A 21,392-nucleotide genomic window follows, 5' to 3' on the forward strand; every position below is an offset into this window, starting at 1 on the left:
CCCTGGTCATGCCGCCCCTGCACACTCACGTTTCTGCCTCCTCAGAGGTTTTCTCCACTTCTCCAGGTGCTGGGAGAGGGCTTGTTGGTATCTGGGAGGAAGAAAACAAGTGCACATGTCCAGAGACCCCAGTGCAGCAAAAGCCCCTGGGCAGAGGGGGGCAGCCAGAGCAGACCCAGATGTCACTGAGAACCCTCCCTGCAGGGTGGCGCCAACTCTTCTGACCTCAGCCGGGCTCCCTTCCTAAACCCTGCGGGGTTGCTCAACAGGATTCAACGCTGCAGCCTGGGGACCAGCAATTGAGGCAATGCCAAGACAGTGGGCAGGAGGGCTGCAGAGGGACTTCATAGACACTGAAGACCCAGGACACTGACTGTCACGATGAGACCACCCCAAAGAACCCAAAATAAGAACAGGACACACCAAATCATGCTAAAAACCTAAGTTTTCATTAGAGGATGTTTCCTCTAGTCCATGTTGCTTGGCAATTAAGTGATTTTGCCCCAAGGAGAGAATCAAGCTGCTGAGTGGCTGATGATGTCATTTTCTTCTGCCATCTTAAATCAAACCTCAGTGGGGAACAGACTCTCACTCTACATTCTCCCTACCAAGGACACTGTGTAAGTCACCTATGACACATATGGTCAGATTCTCATATCTTATTTTAATTCAGATAGGAGTTATCTTTTTTCTTTGACAAAAGCAGGTGGCCTGACCTTCGATGGTCCTGGGGCATCCTCATCTGATTCGTCTATGAATTCTTCCACGGGATCCTCCGTGCAACCTAGGAGGACACAGAGTGACGGTCAGGAGGTGCAGCAGAGGAGCAGGGAAGGCTTTCTATCCCCAGGCCGCCTCATCAACGTGAAATAGCCCATCTCGAACAGGGCACACCACCCAGGGCAGGCTGTGTGTCCCCGCAGCCTCTCAGGGCTCCTGCCTCCTAATCTGATCCGAGCTCACTTGCCCTCCTTTCCTGAGTCCTTCCAAGGTTAGTTCCTCCCTAGAATTCACCTGTGTGCTGCTGTAAACATCATCCCACCTAGCAACCTTTATTTAGAGAGAAGACTTAATCGTAACCAAAATATTCTATTTATTTCCTCACCATTTCTTTAGGCAATGAAACAAGGCTTTGAAAATACTCAGTTTTCTTCCCATTTGAAAATAACTCCTATTTAGCACCTGCTATCTGTCCTTCCACTCTCTTTTCCATACGTATGTGTGTGTGTGTGTCCGTGGAGTCCGTTACTGCTCACACTTACACTGGCTTTGACAATGGGACAGCCTGTCATGGGGGAAGAATATGGGGGCGCTGACCCTCTCTAGCCCGGCTGTTTGAGATTTCAGCAGGGAAGAGGGGCACCAGGCTAACACCCAAGTGGTTTTGACATCATATTGGACACTGGATCTTAGGTATGTGTGTTACTAAGCTGGAGCTTGTGATAATCCTGATTTTTTTTTTTTTTTTTTTTTTTTTTTTTTTTTTTTTTGGTGGCAGGGTCTCACTCGGTTTCCCAGATGGAATGCAGTGGCACAATCATGGCTCACTGAAGACTCCACCTGCAAGGCCAAAGCAATCCTCCCACCTCAGCCTCCTGAGAAACTGGGACTATAGGAGCACGTCACCACGCCCGGCTAATTTTTGTATTTTTTGTAGAGATGTGGTTTTACTCTGTTGCCCAGGCTGATCTTAAACTCCTGGGCTCAAGTGATCCTCCTGCCTCAACCTCCCAAAGTGCTGGGATTACAGGCATGAGCCTCCCCATTGGGTCCAATCATATCTTTAAATACAACAGGACATATCCCTGATTACTCTCTGCTTTTGAACAAGAGCTGACAAATGACACCACCACTGCAGCCAAAAGCCTGTGACTCCCCTATGTGGGTTTCACATGAAGGGCCACCCCAAAGTCCACCGTATTGCTACCCTGCCTTTCGCCATCACTGAGAACATCTTACAGTGCCCGGCAGTGTCTGGGATCTCTCTAGGCTGTCATACTTTCACATGCACACACAGATGCTGGAACTCCCTGGTGCGGTGACCAGTTATATCAGGGCCACGTGAGGACTGCGCAGTAGCATCATGTCAACCTTTCACCCATTCCTGAGTTCACATTCGCCTTTCCCATTCAGGAAATAGAGAGCTTGGGAAATTCATCTCTCTACCATCTCCAATCTGAGGACAGGGGATGTTAAACCTACCTTCAGGTACAGCTGTGGTAAAGGATGAAGTGTTGACTGATGCGGGGATGGAATTTTGTTTCTAGAACATTGATCTTTGGGTCATGCTTTGCACAGAGGAGCATGCTTTCTAGAGAAATGCACACACTCCCAAATACATTCACCATCACTCCACACGGACTCTCTCCTCCACACCTCCCACCCCAATGCACCCTATTCCTATTTAAATGACATCACTGCTTCTGGGAACTATAGTGGATGGCCACAGTTGCTGACTAAACTCTTCATTTTTTCACACTGAACTGCCCAAACCTCATTTCTAGCAGGAAGCTCAAACCAGGGTGGCTCTCCAGCAAAAGCATGAAGGAAAGTATCACCTTTCTCAACACTAAGATATTTCCTTAGCAAATGGGTGACCCCAGAGTACATACCACTTGCCCAAAGTGCTGAGTCCCTCTGCAGAGAGAAAGGAAAACACTGTGAGCCTCAGACCATGCTGTGTCCTGTGTGCACAAGTCTTTTCTTCAGTTGCTGACATTAGGAAACCAGACAAGAAATAGTGCTCGAGGCAATGGCCCGAAAATAAAGCCTAGAAAACACTTGTGGAAAGGCACAAGAGTTTTGTCTAAGACTTTCGATATGATTTTTGTTGCAAAGTCACCATTATTTTCAAACAGTAAGCATTTCTCCTGAGGAAAATGTTATCTGCATACAGTTTGTAACTGAAGGTGTCATCTATGCACACCATCTGGAGCCAGTTCCTAGTTGGTCATGAACTCTCACATTTTCCCACCAAGAAATTCTGTAACTTATATATAATGTTCATGGTAAGGTTTGCATATCTTAATTCAAATGAAATAGGAAGAAACCAAGAGAAATACAATTCCCATCTGAATCAAAGAAAGATCTTACTTCGTAAACGGCAATGACTTGCTCTGAGGACCCCTCCCCAGGAAGCTCTGCTGCCACAGGCTTGACACCTAGGAAACGTAAGAGTCGCCGTCAGCTCATGGGAGCTGCTGAAGAATCCCACAGGCGGCCTTGGGTGCTGTGGACAGGGGGCTGGCGTGTGTGGAAAAGGTGGGTTAACAGCACGGGCTGAGCTGCTGCTGGCCATCCTCCTTAGTGGAGAAGGAAAGCAAAGGAGACCATCAGGAAAGCCCTGGGAGACAGAGCCTTGGCTCTCTAGCTAAGCCACCCTCATCTGTGTGAAAGCTGATCTCAAACAGGGTACACCATACAATGTGGCTGTTTCAACAACAGCATCTCAGGGAGCCTTCTATTCAAACCTGAGCTAAGCTGTACTTTTTTTTTTTTTTTTTTTTTTGAGATGGTCTCGCACTGTCACCCAGGCTGGAGTGCTGTGGTTCAATCACAACTCACTGCAGCCTCGACCTCCCAAGCCCAGGTGGATCCTTTGCCTCAGCCTCCAAGTCGCTAAAACTACAGATGTCCCCATCGTGCCCAACTCATTTTTTGTATTTTTTTGTAGAAATGGGGTTTTGCCAGGTTGCCCAGGCTGGTCTCGAACTCCTGGGCTCAAGCAATATATCCACCATGGCCTCCAAAAGTACTGGGATTACAGGCGTGAGCCATAGCTCCCGGCCTGTGCTGCCTTCCTGGTCCCTTCTGAGGGCATTTACTCCCAGGACCCACCTGCGCTGCTGTGTGGATCACCCCTCCTAGAAGATGTCTTACATCATAAAATCAGCCCTTCTTTTAAAAAATACGTAATTCAGCCAACATATTCTACAACATTTATCTGTCAAACATCTGTTTTAAGGAAAATTAAAGATTTGAAAATACTCACAATTATCCTACTATTTAAACATGACATGTCACATGTGCCATCTGTCCTTCCGGTCTCCCTTTTCAACACACGTGTCCAGGGATCTGCTACTGCTCAGGCTCTCACTGGCTCTGACACTGGGAGAGCCCGTCCTGGAAGCAGCAGGTGGGGGCGCTGACCCTCTCCATCCCAGCTGCGCAGGAATTCCAGCAGGGGAGATGGGCACCAGGCTAACACCCAAGTTGCTCCTTGAGCTCCTGCTTGGTGCTGTGCCTTAGGTGCGTGTGCTAGTGAACTGGAGCATTTCTAAGGCTTGTGGTTACTATGTTCTTAAATACAACAGAATATGTCCTTGATTCTTCTCCGCTCTCCACCAGGAGCTGGGGAATGAACCCATCATGCCGCCAGAACCCTCTGAGCTCTGCAAGTGTGCCTCGCATTAATGACCACACCAGATTCCACTGTAAAATGTAGCTATTCCTACGCGGTGTTAGGTGACCACTATGACCATCCTGTAATGACAGTGCTTAAAATCTCTACAGGCTGTCATACTGCCACATGCACACATAGGTGCTGGAACTCCCTGGCAGTCATGAGTTACGCCAGGGCTGTCTGATGAAGGCGCAATAGTAGCCCATCGCATCCATGTTTCACCCATTCTTGAGTTCACATTTGTCTCTTCCATTTAGGAGACCAAGAGCTCGGGAAATTCATCTCCACACCATCTCTATCTGAGGAGCGAGAACAGGAAACTTACCTTCAGATACAGCTGCCGTGCAGGATGAAAGGGTTGATTGATGTGATGCGTACGATGGTGATGAATTTTGTGTTTAGAACAGTAATCCTTGTGTTGTGCTTTGCACATAGGAACATGCTTTCTGGGGAAATGCACACACACTCCCAAAGACATTAATGATCCCTTTACACAGACTCCCTCCTCCATACCTCCCACCCTGATGCACACCGCCCTCTTCCATCTAAATGACACCACTGCCTCAGGGACCAGACTGGGATGCTCACAGTTCTTTACTAGACTCAATGTTTTCCAACCAAACTGTCCAAACCTCATTTCCGGCAAGCAGCTCAATCCAAGGGAGATTTGCAAGGAACACCTGGCCTCTGGGGCAGCCCCACCCTTTGCTTAGCTCATCCTGCACTGGAACTGGCTCCCCTCCTACCTCTGCTGCAACCAGTGTGAAGCAGCTGCCCTGGCCAGGAGCTGTGAGGCTCCCTCCAGGTAAATGGGATTGTGGGATAGACCAACCTTGGCCAACAGTATCTACACAAGGACCAGCTGTCAGGTGACTTCCAGAAGCTGGTGAAAAGTAAATGCTGTTCTCTGTCCCAGCCACAGGGAGAGCAGGGCTGAGGACGGCTCTGTCTGGCCTGACTCTGATGTCCAACCCTGCTCATCGTATCCCCCGCGTCCAAGTCAGGTTATTTTGGGAATTCACTCCTCTTATTTGCTTCTCACTAATTTCTGATTGCGTTATTGCCATTAACACGGAAAGATGGAGAAGACAAATGAAAAAGCAGCTCCTCTCTCCAGGCTCTTGGAAAGATGGCCAGGCAGTGCTCATGCCAGCCCTGAAGTCCAAGCTCTGCTCCTTCCCCGTCAGATGGGCCCGAACATCCTGGCTGCGCCCAGGGCACGACATTGGCCGACTCTCCTGACCTTTCAACCTTGGCTTTCCCCCATGGCTTGGATATCCTCATGCCTTCTTCCTGCTCCTCTAAAGCATGTTCCTTTTCAGGCCCAGGCCCAGGCCCAGGCTGTGCTCTGCTCTCTCATGGAGCCCACGGGGCGGCTGGCCATGAGGTTTTAGAACTTCAGTGTTGGTAACACCGACGGGTACCTTTAATCACACACAACAGAAGGCCACCTCAGTACCACAGAAAAACTATACTCTAGAGCGTAAAGATGACTAGGGGAATTTGGCTATGAGGACATACTTCCTGGGACAAACAAGGGACATTTTAAAATCACACAGCCTCATTCTATTGAAAAGTAGGAAAAATATTGTCACCTATGTAGCAATCCAAATGACATATAAGAAGTTTCTTCCAAATGCACACTCCAAAGAAACTCAAACCATAATTTGGCTCATTTTAGATTCATGTGGACTGAAACCAACCACCCTGAGTTGTTTTTTGCACAGGACTTTGGAGGCAAAGAAGTAACTTTGTCAACAGTGGGTGCAACGGGAGCATCATGGAGCCTCTGCTGTCCCACAGCTGAGTCTGTCTTTTCCCCACCTGCAATTCATGAGCCTCCCTACATCCTGCTAGGAGGAAGGTAAGTGCTCACCCTGCCACTCAGACCCTTGGGCAAACCCCTTGGTCCTCTTGTCCTGTTGCTCTGTTTCCTGAGCCGAACACACAGAAACCATAACTAGGCTGAGTGCTGGAGGCTGAGCCTCTACATGACCCTGGCGTTCTCTATTCTGGGTCACATTATCTGATGGTCCATATGAGGCCGCAATGAAGTGAGTCAAGTGATTTTACCCCAACCCTGCCTGCAGGCTCCTCTTTCCTCAGTCTCCTACCAAAACTGGTCACAGCATGGGGCTACCCCAGGGTCTCCCTGCAAAGAAAGAAGCCCCGCCCCACTATCCATGCTGAAGATGGGTCGTGGAGGACCAGTTCTGCGGACTTTAGTAGAAAAGGCTTGTGAAGGAGGGAAGTGGCAACAGTGAGGTGTCACGACCACTGCAATGCCAGGAGGAAATGGGAAGGCCTGTTACCAGGTGAGGTTTATTGAAAAATGAGGTTTAGAAGGGGATTCCCAATGAAAAATAAAAATGAATTAGTAGGGATCCTAAGAGTTTTGTTCTATTAGTACCCAATGAACATTTTCTGGGTGTTGACAGGATTTCCTTTGGATTAATTGAAGTGTTCCTTGCATGCAATAAACTGCACACATCGCAAGCTTACGTTTTCACTAATAATTACCTGTGCCTCTTATCAGGCTGCAAGAGTGATGGCATTTTTATATTAACAAGGTGGACACTAATAAAGGGGAGACATGTATCTAGGGAAACACACACACACACACACACCCAGGCACAGTCAGCATCACACTACACTCATTCACACAGACACACACCAGTCCCGTGCACACAAACCCGCCCCACACACAGAGAATGCGGTTCCTCTCAAGGACTGCAGAATGTGCCCATAGATCCTTCACTGGAACAACCACTTCTCCCACCACAGCCTAGGTCCTCAGTCACAACAGGAAGCTCAACTCTGGCTGCCTGTCTACAGGAAAGCCAGATAGACAGTGGCACATTCCTCATCACCTGGATCCTTCATTCACACGGGAGGGATTCCCGCATACGTACCACTCTCCTGCTCTATCCAGGCCTCCTGTAATAACAGAAAACATATTGCTATGAGTGCCAGACCATGCGTGTCCTGTGTGCACAGGTCTTTTCCTCACGTGGTGACATTAGAAAACCAGATGGCAAACAGTGCTCAAGTCCAAGGAACCCAAAAGAAGAACAGGACAAACTGACTCATGCTAAAGACACAAGTTTTTCTTGGGGGATGTTTCCTCTAAGTCCATGTTGCTTGGCAATTAAGTAATTTTGTTCTAAGAAGACAATCAAGCGGCTAAGGAAAAAGCTGACTACCACACAGCGCATGGCTGATGCTGTCATATTCTCCTGCTGTTTAAAATCAAGCCTCAGTGGGGAACAGACTCTCACCCTAAATTCTCCCCACCAAGGACACTGTATAAGTCACCTATGATACATAAGGTCGGATGCTCATCTCTTAGGCTCATTCAGAAAGATAAAGCCAGGAAAGCAACTGTATTCCTCAGACAAATGCAGGGGGTCTCACCTTCACTTTCCATGGAGGCGTTTTCTGGGGATCTTCGGTGGAATCTAGGAAGACAAAGAGTGACGGTCAGGAGGTGCAAGGGAGGAGCAGGGAAGAAAGGCTTTCTATCCCCAGGCCACCTCATCAACGTGAAATAGCCCACCTCGAACAGGGCACACCACCCAGGGCAGGCTGTGTGTCCCCGCAGCCTCTCAGGGCTCCTGCCTCCTAATCTGATCCGAGCTCACTTGCCCTCCTTTCCTGAGTCCTTCCAAGGTTAGTTCCTCCCTAGAATTCACCTGTGTGCTGCTGTAAACATCATCCCACCTAGCAACCTTTATTTAGAGAGAAGACTTAATCGTAACCAAAATATTCTATTTATTTCCTCACCATTTCTTTAAGGCAATGAAACAAGGCTTTGAAAATACTCAGTTTTCTTCCCATTTGAAAATAACTCCTATTTAGCACGTGCTATCTGTCCTTCCACTCTCTTTTCTGTGTGTGTGTGTGTGTGTGTGTGTGTGTCCATGGAGTCCATTACTGCTCATACTTACACTGGCTTTGACAATGGGACAGCCTGTCATGGGGGAAGAATGTGGGGGTGCTGACCCTCTCTAGCCCAGCTGTTTGAGATTTCAGCAGGGAAGAGGGGCACCAGGCTAACACCCAAGTGGTTTTGACATCATATTGGACACTGGATCTTAGGTATGTGTGTTACTAAGCTGGAGCTTGTGATAATCCTGATTTTTTTTTTTTTTTTTTTTTTTTTGGTGGCAGGGTCTCACTCGGTTTCCCAGATGGAATGCAGTGGCACAATCATGGCTCACTGAAGACACCACCTGCAAGGCCAAAGCAATCCTCCCACCTCAGCCTCCTGAGAAACTGGGACTATAGGAGCACGTCACCACGCCCGGCTAATTTTTGTATTTTTTGTAGAGATGTGGTTTTACTCTGTTGCCCAGGCTGATCTTAAATTCCTGGGCTCAAGTAATCTTCCTGCCTCAACCTCCCAAAGTGCTGGATTACAGGCATGAGCCCCCCCATTGGGTCCAATCATATCTTTAAATACAACAAGACATATCCCTGATTACTCTCTGCTTTTGAACAAGAGCTGACAAATGACACCACCACTGCAGCCAAAAGCCTGTGACTCCCCTATGTGGGTTTCACATGAAGGGCCACCCCAAAGTCCACCGTATTGCTACCCTGCCTTTCGCCATCACTGAGAACATCTTACAATGCCGGGCAGTGTCTGGGATCTCTCTAGGCTGTCATACTTTCACATGCACACACAGATGCTGGAACTCCCTGGTGCGGTGACCAGTTATATCAGGGCCACGTGAGGACTGCGCAGTAGCATCATGTCAACCTTTCACCCATTCCTGAGTTCACATTCGCCTTTCCCATTCAGGAAATAGAGAGCTTGGGAAATTCATCTCTCTACCATCTCCAATCTGAGGACAGGGGATGTTAAACTAACCTTCAGGTACAGCTGTGGTAAAGCATGAAGTGTTGACTGATGCGGGGATGGAATTTTGTTTCTAGAACATTGATCTTTGGGTCATGCCTTGCACAGAGGAACATGCTTTCTAGAGAAATGCACGCACTCCCAAATACATTCACCATCACTCCACACGGACTCTCTCCTCCACACCTCCCACCCCAATGCACCCTATTCCTATTTAAATGACATCACTGCTTCTGGGAACTATAGTGGATGGCCACAGTTGCTGACTAAACTCTTCATTTTTTCACACTGAACTGCCCAAACCTCATTTCTAGCAGGAAGCTCAAACCAGGGTGGTTCTCCAGCAAAAGTAGGGAGGAAAGTGTCACCTTTCTCAAAGCTAAGATTTTTCCTTATCAAATGGGAGATCCCAGAGTACGTACCGTACAGGTCAATCGCTGACTGTGTCTGCAGAGAGAAAGGAACACACCGTGAGCGTCAGACCATGCTGTGTCCTGTGTTCATGGGTCTTTTCTCCACTTGGTGACATTAGAAAACTGGTCGGGAGATAGTGCTCGAGGCAATGGCCCCCAAATAAAGCCTAGAAGACACTTGTGGAAATGCACAAGACTGTTGTATGAGATTTTCAAACATGATTTCTGGTTGCAAAGTCACCGCTGTTTTCAGGAATGCATTTCTCCTGAGGACAATGCTCTCTGCCATGCAGTTTGTCACTAACACTGTCATCTACGAGTGCCATCTGGAACAAGTTCCAAGTTGGCAATGAATGGGCCCTCACATGCCTCTGCCCACGAAGAAATCCTGCGGCTCATCTGTAAAGTCCGTGGTAAGAATGACAGATCTTAATTCGGAGAAAATAGAAAGAATCCAAAAGAAATAAAATTCCCATCTCAGACAAAGAAAGAAGACTTTACCGAGTGTGCTGCCCGGATCAGGTCCCAAGAATCCAGTGAGGGAAATCGCCATTTCAGGCGGTAGAAGAATCCTAGGAAACATAGAGTCACTGTCAGCCGTGGGAGCTGCTGAAGGACCTCTGGCAGCCTTGGGTGCTGAGGACACAGGGCTGGGGTGTGTGGAGGAGGTGGGTGAGAGCACGGGCAGAGCTGCTGCTGGGCCACCCTCCTTGGTGGTGAAGGCAGGCAAAGGACACCATCAGGAGAGCCCTGGGAGACACAGCCTCGGGTCCCTGGCTAAGCCACCCTCATCACTGTGAAGTAGGCAGTGTTCACACAGGCAGCACACAAATGCACAACATCACTCCACGACAGGGTCTGCTCACAGAAAGAGGCCTGGAAAATGTCCTCTGTTTTAAAAAAAGTTACTATGTTTAACATTCCTGAATCTACATATGCTCCTTCTGCAACTTATCATCTCTATTATTGGATTTTTTTTTTTTTTTTTTTTTTTTTTTTTTTTTTTTTTTTTGAGACAGAGTCTCACTCTGTTGCCCAGGCTGGAGTGCAGTGGTGTGATCTCGGCTCACTGCAACCTCCGCCTCCTGGGATCAAGCGATTCTCCTGCTTCAGTCACCCGATATTATTGGATTTTAAAGCATTATTGTGGTGAAAAATACATAATCTGTATTATTTTAATTATTAAGTGCACACTTCGGAGCATTAGTTCCGAATGCTGTATAGAAAACTAAAAACAGGCCAGATGCAGTGGCTCGCACTGTAATCCCAGCACTTTGGGAGGCCAAGGCGGGTGGACCACTTGAGGTCAGGAGTTTGAGACAAGCCTGACCAACACTGTGAAACCCCGCCCCCACTAAAAATACAAAAATTAGGCGGGTGTGGTGGCGGGTGCCTGCAATCGCAGCTTCTAGGGAGGCTGAGATGGGAGAATCACTTGAATCCGGGAGGTGGAGGTTGCTGTAGTCAAGATCGTGCCATTGCACTCCAGCCTTGGCGACATAGCAAGACTTTGTCTTAAAAAAACAAACAAACAAACAAAACTAAAAACAATCTTAATTCTGTATTCTTACCTTCCACCTTAGAAAGCTAGAGAAAAAACTATAGTGTAATGTAAACCAGACATAAAAACAGAACAAAAAATTATTTACAGAAATCATTATAATAGAAATGATAAAAGAAACAAAACCAAGGGCTGCTTCATAGGAAAGATAAATAGAATTGATAAACCTCCAGCCAGGCTAACCACCAAGAAAAGCTAGGAGACACAATTTACAAATAATGTAAATAAAAGGAAGAATCATTCCTGCTGATCCCATTAATATCAAGCAGATAATAAAAGAATACTTAGAATAAGTCTATGCTCACAAATTTGACAGCTTAGATAAAAATAACAAATTCCTTCGAAGGCAGAAACTATATCATAAGTACCCAAAGGAGACTCAGATAATGTGAGTAGGCTTATATCTATTACAGAAATTAAATCAATAAGAACTTTCTTAAAAATGCATTTTTAAAAATGATTTTACTGAATTCTACCTAATTCTTACAAGGGAAAACATAGTCTTATTATATAGACAACTGATTAAAATTCTAAACATTTACCCAGTTACATTTTAAAATTATGCCCATTGCAAAATCTGCACGAGAATGAGGGCAGCTGTATTCATAATCGCCTGAACTGGAAGCAGCTGAGATGCTCTTCAGGTGGTGAGTGCACCAACCCAAATTGTTACAGGAACCCAATGGAATATGATTCACTGATAAAAATTAGTAAGCCGTTAAGCTACAAAAAGATAGGAAAAATCTTGCACGTATATTGCTAAGTGAAATCAGTTAGTCCTAAGTGACTGCATACTTTATGACTCCAACTCTATAGAATTTGGGGAAAGAACATCTACAGAGGCAGTAAAATAAATGATCTATGGTAGTCAGGGATCCTAAGAAAAGAAGAAAGGGACTAAGAGGCGCAGCACCGGTCATGTTTTGAGTGCGAAACTTTTCTGTCTGGGTGATGAATGACATTATGAGTTTGTCAAAATCCGTAGGCTGAACAACACCGGGTGAGCCTTACTGCAAACTCTAGACGTTCATTAAGAAGAAGATATCACTATTGCTTCAGCCACTATAACAAATGCACCATATTCATGTAAGATGTGATCACAAAAAAGATACTGAGGGGGGAGGGTATATGGGAACTTTCTGTACTATTTCAATTTTTATGTGAATTTACAAGTTTCACATGATCTGCATTTGTTTGAAAATGCGCAACATTATCTCAGGAAGAGTTCCATTTTAGCCAATGTCTAACAGTCAGCTAAATATCTAAACCTTGCATTGAGATGTTCTTTACGATTAAAAGTGAACCAAACTTGAAGTGGAAATACAGTCAGACTAGTGATTGACTAGTGCTACACTAGTCAATTTGCACACAGGAAATAAAGAAGACACAGTGTAGCAATGTCAGAGTGGTCTGAAGTGTGGGACACTGAAGAATCTGGAATCCTTATGCTTGCAAGGGTGAGTGAATTTCCACAGTACCTCTACGTCGCCGCTCTGCAGGAGGCAAATTATGATCAGGGCACACATCCTCTCTGACTCTCTGTGTGGATTCCACTTCATCCCAGCAATTATCTGGGAAATGTAAGAAAATAAAGACAGCTGTTGACATCTTGCTGCAGAAGACCATAGAGAAATGAGGAATCGTTTATTCACGGTTCAATCCATTTCCTGTGTTCCCCGAGAACACTGTGCTGCCAGCGAGCTGCACTTTTCTTTTCCAAATGGGAAATGGGTTAAATCAGGGGTCCCCAACCCCTGGGCCATCGATAGTGTGTGGCCTGTTCAGAACTGGGCTGCACAGCAGGGCGTGAGCAGCCGGCTGGGAGCAAAGCTTCATCTGTATTTACAGCCGCTCCCCACCACTCCCAGCACCGCCTGAGTTCCACCTCCTGTCAGATTAGCCACGGCTTTAGATTCTCATAGAAGCGCAAACCCTACTGTGAGCTGCACAGGCCAGGGATCTAGGCTGCATGTGCTTTATGAGAATCTAATGCCTGATGATGGGTCACTGTCTCCCAACACCCCCAGACGGGACTGTCTGGTTGCAGGAAAATAAGCTCAGGGCTCCCACTGATTCTACATTATGGTGAGTTGCAGAATTACTTCATTAATTATTACCACATAATAATAAAGTGCACAATAAATGTGCAAGAATCATCCTGAACGCATCCTCCCACCTCACCCTCGTCCTTTGAAAAATTATGTTCCATGAAACTGGTCCCTGGTGTCAGAAAGGCTGCGGACCACTGGGTTCAATGTTTGATCCATTGTCCACTGTCACCATCTGCAGAGATAAGCCTCCTGAATCTGAGTTGGGCGTTAGGAAGAATTTGCACTGTGGATTGCACTTACAACGGTGCAGACCGACTGTGTAGGCAAATCCCTGTACAGAGATGAGACAAGGTGGAAGGGTGGCAGATGGGAGTGACCAAGAGCACGGGGAACTGGTGCACAAAGGTCTGGGCTCAAGTCCTTATTTGGAAGCTACATGAACTGAGAAGTTCTATAGACCCTTCTGTGCCTCAGTTCCCTCTTCTGAGTGTGGAAATGTTCATAATGGCCTATGTTACATTCTAAGGCTAAAAGTAATTAAACAGGGTAAATTCTGAAGAAAACAGGTGTTTCCTGAGTGCCATAAAGTGTTCAATCATTACATGTCTGAAGAAATAAGCCAGGCCCTTGGCAGTGGTTAATATAGAGAAGGCACTTGGGGGGCTCCAGGGCAGTAGAGGATGAAATTTTCTTTCTCCTTCACATGGGCCTGATGCTTTAGAGCTCAAGATAGTTTCTGTTCTTTCCTGTGATGCCCACATCAGCCTGGAGGGATAAGCAGGGCAGGGGCTGCCGCCCAGAGTTGACAGCTCAGGGAGGTGAAATGAGGGATTTGAAGTGAACTGACCAGAGTCACAGCACTCAGAAGTGATGGATCTGGGACAAGAATGTGGATGGTTTTCTAGGGACAGAGATCCCTGAACCCCTGAGACCTCTAAATCATGGCCTGAACCCTGACCAGGAGCTCTCTTCACTCCCTTTCTCAATCCTCCTGCCCCAAAGTCTCTTCAGGAAGGTGGATGCCTGGAGGGGGCTAAGTCCAGAGAAGAGCTCAAATCATTCAAACAAAGCAAAACTTCTGTCTCTAGATTTTCATTCTTCACCTAAAATACGGCACTTGCCTGCAAACAAAGCCTCCTGAACAAATTCAAATGTCTGGCCATCGTTCCCCAGCAGCTTCACACTGCCAGCTGCCTGGTGGTGAGCACCCTCATGACCAGTGACCACCCCAAGGGACCAACGGTCTACTTGGTCCCCAAGATGGCTCAGAACTCAGAACATTCTAAGCCAACCGCCACCTGATGGCTGTGCCAAGAATCAACTTCCCTTCAACTGACCAACCCTGCATGAGCAGTTAACTGAAAATGTGGCCATCAGGGCTGGCGCTTAAGTGACTGAATGAATTAAATCTGTGACCCCCACTGTCTCACTGACTACTCGTCTGAGCAACTATCTGAGCAGGCTGAACTAAGGCCTGCCTGGGAATGGGCAGTGCTTAAATGAAGCCTATTGAATAACTTGGAAGTCACACCTCATGAGAAGGGTACTCGATTTAATGAGACACAGCGTGTGTTCAGTCATGAGTGAATACTGTATTACAGAGAAGTGTAAACAAACTGCTAGTAACTTGAGCAGGGGGATACCTGGCTCTAACCAACAGCATGGGAGGCTTTCTGATCACCTGAAACAATTAAGACATAGCAAAAGGCCAAGAGTACAAAATCATTTTACAACTGAGACAAACATTAGTATTTCAGACCTTTAAAATGAGCATTTTAGTATTACAGCAGCAGAATTAGAACCTGGGTGGGGGCGGATGAAAATTTAAAGGAGAGAGTTATCATCAAAGCCAAGTATAAAGATGCGCCTTTTCCAGGGGAAAAGAAACAGAAGGCAATGATGTGGGACCTGTAACTGAGGTGTAAAGAGACACAGAAAAATTCTAACCTCTGAGGTATAAATCTGAGAAGTTTAACAAAGAAAAGATTTCAGAAGAAAAAATTATTACCTCTTATAATTTCATTGAGAACAAATTATCTACCTTAACAAAAGCTTATTTTTAAACCAAAATTTTAGTTTGGTATTACAGTATTTTTAACATTGTAGCTAATTTTAATAAGACTTTATCAATAAATCTATCTACCCCAGTCAGTTTTGACTACAAAGTAAGATTTTCATAAACCTTTTATAACCTCTAATAATTTTTTCTATTTTGTAACTTTGTATATCCACTTGATTGTGTTTATGTTTTTAAAATGTCTTTAATTTAAAACAATCCCTCAAAACCTCTTAACTAGGCTACTGTGTTTCCCACCAGAAGATCTCAGTTTATTTTCTAAAAATCTCTGGATTCCAGCTGTTTCAACGTTTGATTTAAGATTTTCACATCTCAATTTAGAAGACTTTGGCCTGTCATCTGCCTTTCACGGAACGTCTCACACTGTAATCGGTATCAAGATCTCCCGATATGACTAAGGAAATGCTGTTGCGTTTCTTCTGGGTCTATTCTATGGAAGTGTGTATAAAATTGGCCTTGGAAACAGTACATTTTTCTAAACAGAGGAAAATATTTAAGGCAGAAAGCTTGATAGCAGAATCAAAAATACAAATTGAGTCATAAAACTCTAAAACCAATTTGTAAATCTGTAGACAAACTGGAGGTGGGGAAAAAATAAATAAATCAGGAAAACATTTTAAGTACAAGTGGCCCATCTGAAGAAACTGCAGTGAGAAGAGGGAAATGAACCCACCTTCACCACAGCAGCAGAGGCAGCCTCCCATTTTGGTGAGTAGTCTAGCGGGCAGTCCCAACACAGCAGCAGTTGAAACACAGCCAGCGGCAGTTGAAACACAGCCAGCGGCAGTTGAGGTGGAAGACAGGATACGCATCATCACATGACCTCAGCGACAGGTCATCAGAGAATGTTCAAATGAACACAGGAACACGTGCCACACTCTGGGGTCCAACTGTCACTATCTAGACCAGTGCACTTTCACAAGGACAAGAGGCCACTCAGAGTTCATGCCTCATTTCAAAATCTGAATCCCACATCCACAGTACTATTCCCTGTGTATGAAATAATTGTTAAATGAGGAAAAAAGACCTGCCTTCCAAATATATTTGATAGTGAAAATTTCAGCGTGAAGAGGGTGAAAACTAACACATTCAGAATAAAATGAGGTTCCTTCCTTGATTTGAAATACTATCCCCATCCCATCTTACTATTCCTGAGTCATCAGCAATTTCCATATTCAACAATTTTAAATTTATTCCAGATGAAAGTTTAAAATGCCTTAGTATAAATTCAATTTTTTTTTTTTTTTTTTTTTTTGAGACCAGAGTCTCGCTCTGTCACCCAGGCTAGAGTCCAGTGGTGCGATCTTGGCTCACTGCAACCTCCACCCCTCAGATTCAAGTGATTCTCCCGCCTCAGCCTCCCGAGTAGCTGGAACTATAGGCATGCACCACCACGCCCGGCTAATTTTTGTACGTTTAGTAGAGATGGGGTTTCACCGTGTTGGCCAAGCTGGTCTTGAACTCCTGCCCTCAGGTGATCCACCCACCTCGGCTTCCCAAAATGCTGGGATTACAGGAGGAAGCCACTGGGCCCAGCCTAAATTCAATTTTTAAAAGTCGATCTCTAAGAATATAACTCATAGTAATTGTATAAAATATCTTATCACCTATCTATATTATCTACTGTTTTTCTCTGTATGTAACTAAGTTGCAGACTTACTAATTTCTGAATCTCTTTGAGTTCTTGAGAGATTTCTCTGTGAATGTATACATGAAAGACTGGCTGTTCACTCGGAGATGAAGAAAAAAGAAGCATTGTATGTTCAACATACAATGATGATTTTCTAAAACATAAAGGATGATTTTCTAAATGGGGAGTTCTGATAATCTCAAACTCCAGGATTAAATGTGTTCGGCTCATCAATCAACACCCAGTCACAGCCATTCTTATCTCGTCATGAGAATTAGCACTTGGAAGGCAACTGACAAGGCCCCCAAAAGACACAACAACTGAAAATTAGAGAATAAAAACGAGAGAGTTACCATGTTTAAAACAAAGTGGATACCCATTAAGATATGAAATGGTTCAGCGAAAATTTTCGTCACTGCAGATTCATCACAAGCTTTAAGAACTATCCAATCAAATGGGCATTGATGAGGTATAAAAACTGCATTAATACAGACATTGCCAATTTTTCAAGGATTACCTAATTGAGAAGGTGACAGACAGGATTTGGGAAGGAATAAGTAATATTACCTGTCTAAATGGAGAATTGTAATTGTTAACAACTGAACAGAAAGATGTGTGTTTGTTTGCACATAATATACATATATTTGCATATATACATACATACATATACATGTATATGCATATATATATGTATGCATGAGACAGAGAAAGAGACAGTGGTGAGACTTAAGAAAAAACTGGAAAACAGATTCACATCTCCAATGCAAATTGGGGAAGAAATTGTTTTAAAAAATAGAGAATACATTAAAAAAAATAAAACCATCTCACTGGAGGAACAGCATTCAAAAGCAACTTCTAAAAAAGCAGCTCGTTTATAAGGAACAGTTAAAAAGAGCAAACGGCTTTCCTTCCTGCTGCCACCTGAGTGTTTACAGGGAATGAAAACTAGATGGGTCTTTCACATTGGTAGGCAAAGCCCTTAGAAAGCTTTGTCACGGTGTCAGCGCTATATGATTGTTCAATTAATAAATCTGGAAAAATGTACAAAAATGAAACAGCCATTTCTTTCAGAGGCAGGAGCTGGCAGGCTGCAGAAGAGGGAGAGGAGGAAACCCAGATTTCAGTGTGTCGTCTTCTGTACCTTGTGAATGTGCTACAAGGGTGTTACTCCTGGTGCATTTATTGAGAGTTTATTAAAAATATATATACACCCCAAAATGCTGGTATAAAACAACCATTTTCTTTTGTTGATGCTTCAGGGGGATAGGAATTCACGCAAGACACAGAAAAGATATCTTCTTGCTACATGTTGATGTCTGGGGCCTGCAGAGAAGGCTCACTGGCTGGGGCTGAATCCACAGCAAGGGGTTGGGATCATCCAGAGGGGACATCACTCCTGGGTCTGCCAGGGTCATCGGGCTTGGCTGGAGGACCTACGGGAGACTCTCTGGTGTCCGGGGCTTCCAAGCAGTGGGGCGGCCTTGGATATTCAGAGCCTTGACTTAGTGGCCAAGGGCGCCACAGGTGAGTGACTGGAGTAAACCAGAAAGAGGCTCGTGGCTTTTTCAAACGTAGCTTGGGAAGTCTCTCAGCATCTCCACATCACCTGTCAGTGACAAGTAAGCACTAGTGCCTGGCCTCATGAGAAGAGGCATAGATGCCCACCTCTCAAGAGGAGAATAGCAGAGAAATTGCAAACATGTTTAAAAAGCCACATACAAATTCCTGTTTGAAAATCTCCAGCACAGAGATACCTGTCAAACGTGAGATAAAAGACCTGCCGCTGTATGACCCAGGTCAAGGGTAAGACACATGTGTGTTTTCCTGCTGCTTCAGCCACTGTGAGTTGACTGACAAGTAAACACACACATTCAGGGAAATTAACCAGAGGGTTATGGAGTAACAGGGTAATGAAAGCCAACGTACACCTGAAATGCTGCTCTACAAAGGAAGCATTTCATTCACTCTGTTAACTCAAAAAAAATCACAACATTTATACATTCAGAAAACAAGAGGAGACTTTTTTCTTCACTTCATTTTAGGTTCAGGGGCTTCACGTGCAGGTTTGTTACATGGGTACTTCGTGTCGCTGAGGCCTGGTATAAGACCTAATTAAACCAAGGAGCTTCTGCCACAACCAGAGACGTGATTTCTTATGAAAGTTTATAGCCCACAAGGTGGCCATCCTGCAGGCTGGGAAGCGTGCCTCCTGCCAAGGCCAGAGCCTGGCACATGGAAGGAGGGGGAGTTGGGGCAGGAGCTTTACGCTGGACAGGCTGGCTGAATAGAAACCTTCGACAGGTTACAGGAGGAGCTGTGAATATTCATGAGGATGGTCCTGATGCATGCATACCGAACAAACACACATGTAACATAGGACCCATGTTCACTATGGGGTGGAGACGTAATATTTAAATGTATTACAATTAGGCCCTATACCTCAAAAGGTCTTTTCAGGACACAAAGGCACACAAGTGCACAGCTTCTGTAAACCGGCCAGAGCCAGCCCATGGCGGGTGGTCTCTTCCTGGGACAGAGTTACTGAAATCGGTCTCCCGTCCAGTTGGAGCTCTAGTTATGGCTGGTGGAACAGGGCTTGGGGGCCAGTTACTCAGTGTCTGGTGGTGCGCTATGACTGTTAATAGTGCTTATTTAGCTGCTAGAGAAAAAGAAACCCCGTGGCAGTCAGAACAGTTTATTCCTTGTTTAGGGGCGTGTGACTCAACCCCTGCCTGGCATGGCTGCAGGTGCTGTTTACACGTTGGTACCTTACTGCCACAGAATCCGTTCTGTTCGTCTTGTGACCTCTATTGGAACATGTATGCTGGACACTGGCTGTGTCTACACATAAAAGGAAGGGGCAGAATGAGGCATCAGGTCGCCCATCCGCCATGGCCTGATGCCCTGCACTAAGCAAGTGTGGAGAGGTCTGGAGCAGGCTGGAGTGACAGGATGGTCCACAGGAGCCTCACTCTGGGAACAGCTGCCTCAGCTCATGGCTCCACGGCCCAGCTGCACTCAACTACAAGCCAGTGCTTCCATCTGGAAAACGCGACAGCCTGTCCTATTCCTAGTGCCCTGAGTTTAAGCATCTCTCTGCCAAACCATCAAGAAAACCCTGGGCTCTGCAGATAAATGAACAGCCTAGTGCATACACCAGGCACTCAATAAATGCCAAGGACAGCTACCTCCCTGGTGTCCAATGAGGACAACAGTCACCATCATGGCAGTGCAGTCTCAGTTCTAGACTTAAATTCCTTCTTCCCAACATGTGGAGCAGGGGACCCAGTGTGGGGCGCAGGGCCTCTGCAGACACCTCTCCTCCTGGGCCCCCAGAAAAGAGGAGTGGCCTGGAGGAGCAGCGGAAGGAGGAGCAGAGATGGGAGTCAGCCCTGGCCTCGAAGGCGCCACCATCTCTGCCCACACAGGCACAGCCCTCTCTTCCTCGAGGCTCTTCCTCCAACACACGGCCTGAGCCACCCACTGGAGAACACAGACATCCCTCTCCCCATTCTGGGCGGGGAAACAGAGGCCCAGCACTCACATCTCACACTCATGGTGGAACTGTGACTGGGACCCAAGGCTCCTGACACCCCTACAACAACATGCAGCCTCTGCCGTGGGTGGGGAGGGGGTCTGGGCACAGCTGAGGTTTGGGAGAAGGAGGTCTTCTGGGAATGTTCCCAGGGTTCCCGAGGATGGTGGTGACTCAGTGCCCACAGGAGAAATCAGATGACCCCACGCCCTCCTCAAAAGGCACGGGGGGCTCAGGCACTGATGAAGATGTCTCTGGATGAAGCTGCTTGATGGTTTTGGCAGAGAAATGCTTAAACTCAGGGCACTAAAAATGGGATAGGCTGTTGGGTTTCCCAAATGTAGACAACAGGCAGAGGGCTCAAAGAGATGCCATTCCAATGAGAGGCAACTGGCCAGCAAGCCCAGGAAAAGGTGCCTGGCAGCACTGTCGCCAGGGAAAGGCAAGCCAGAGCCACAGGGAGATGACATCGTGCACCCACTGGATGGCCAGAGTTATCTGACTCAACCACTGTGGAAAACAGCATGGCAGCTCCTCAAAAAAAACAAAAGAATTACCCAGCAATTTCACACCTGGGACCTAGGTACGTACCCAAAACAACTGAGAGCAGAGACTCAGATATTTGTAACGAGAATGTCCCTGACAGCACTCTTCATAATCGCCAAAGGGTGGAAGGCACGCACATGTCCGTCCCCAGATGAACGGGTGATGGAACACTATTCTCCCTCTCAGGAATGGGGCCTGATGCATGCCACAGTGTGGAGGAGCCCAGAAGACCTTATGCTGAGTGACAGAAGCCAGACAAAGGTCCAGGTGAAATGTCCAGAAGAGGCGAGCCCACAGAAACAGAACCCAGAGGCCG

The 21,392-nt window shown here is 46.1% G+C and overlaps 1 protein-coding gene across 2 annotated transcripts in view; it reads right to left on the reverse strand.

Annotated features, from left to right (window-relative positions):
- Positions 1 to 20,076, reverse strand: part of LOC112133423 (uncharacterized) — a 52,364-nt gene extending 32,288 nt beyond the window's left edge. For both annotated transcript variants that reach the window (XR_008521415.2, XM_054546880.2), the window contains exons 1-10: positions 16,039 to 20,076; positions 12,716 to 12,808; positions 10,178 to 10,248; positions 9,686 to 9,710; positions 7,817 to 7,860; positions 7,315 to 7,339; positions 3,094 to 3,161; positions 2,613 to 2,637; positions 717 to 784; positions 30 to 91 (exon numbers count right to left, since the gene is read on the reverse strand). Coding sequence is in view for 1 of the 2 variants with exons in the window: in XM_054546880.2 (XP_054402855.1) it covers positions 30 to 91; positions 717 to 784; positions 2,613 to 2,637; positions 3,094 to 3,161; positions 7,315 to 7,339; positions 7,817 to 7,860; positions 9,686 to 9,710; positions 10,178 to 10,248; positions 12,716 to 12,808; positions 16,039 to 16,180 (623 nt within the window). In the remaining variant the exon portion in view is untranslated. The remainder of the gene's footprint in view (positions 1 to 29; positions 92 to 716; positions 785 to 2,612; positions 2,638 to 3,093; positions 3,162 to 7,314; positions 7,340 to 7,816; positions 7,861 to 9,685; positions 9,711 to 10,177; positions 10,249 to 12,715; positions 12,809 to 16,038) is intronic.
- Positions 20,077 to 21,392: the final 1,316 nt, after the last annotated feature.

Source organism: Pongo abelii, chromosome 4 (assembly GCF_028885655.2).
Source record: "Pongo abelii isolate AG06213 chromosome 4, NHGRI_mPonAbe1-v2.0_pri, whole genome shotgun sequence".
In the NCBI taxonomy this organism is placed as follows: domain Eukaryota; kingdom Metazoa; phylum Chordata; class Mammalia; order Primates; family Hominidae; genus Pongo; species Pongo abelii.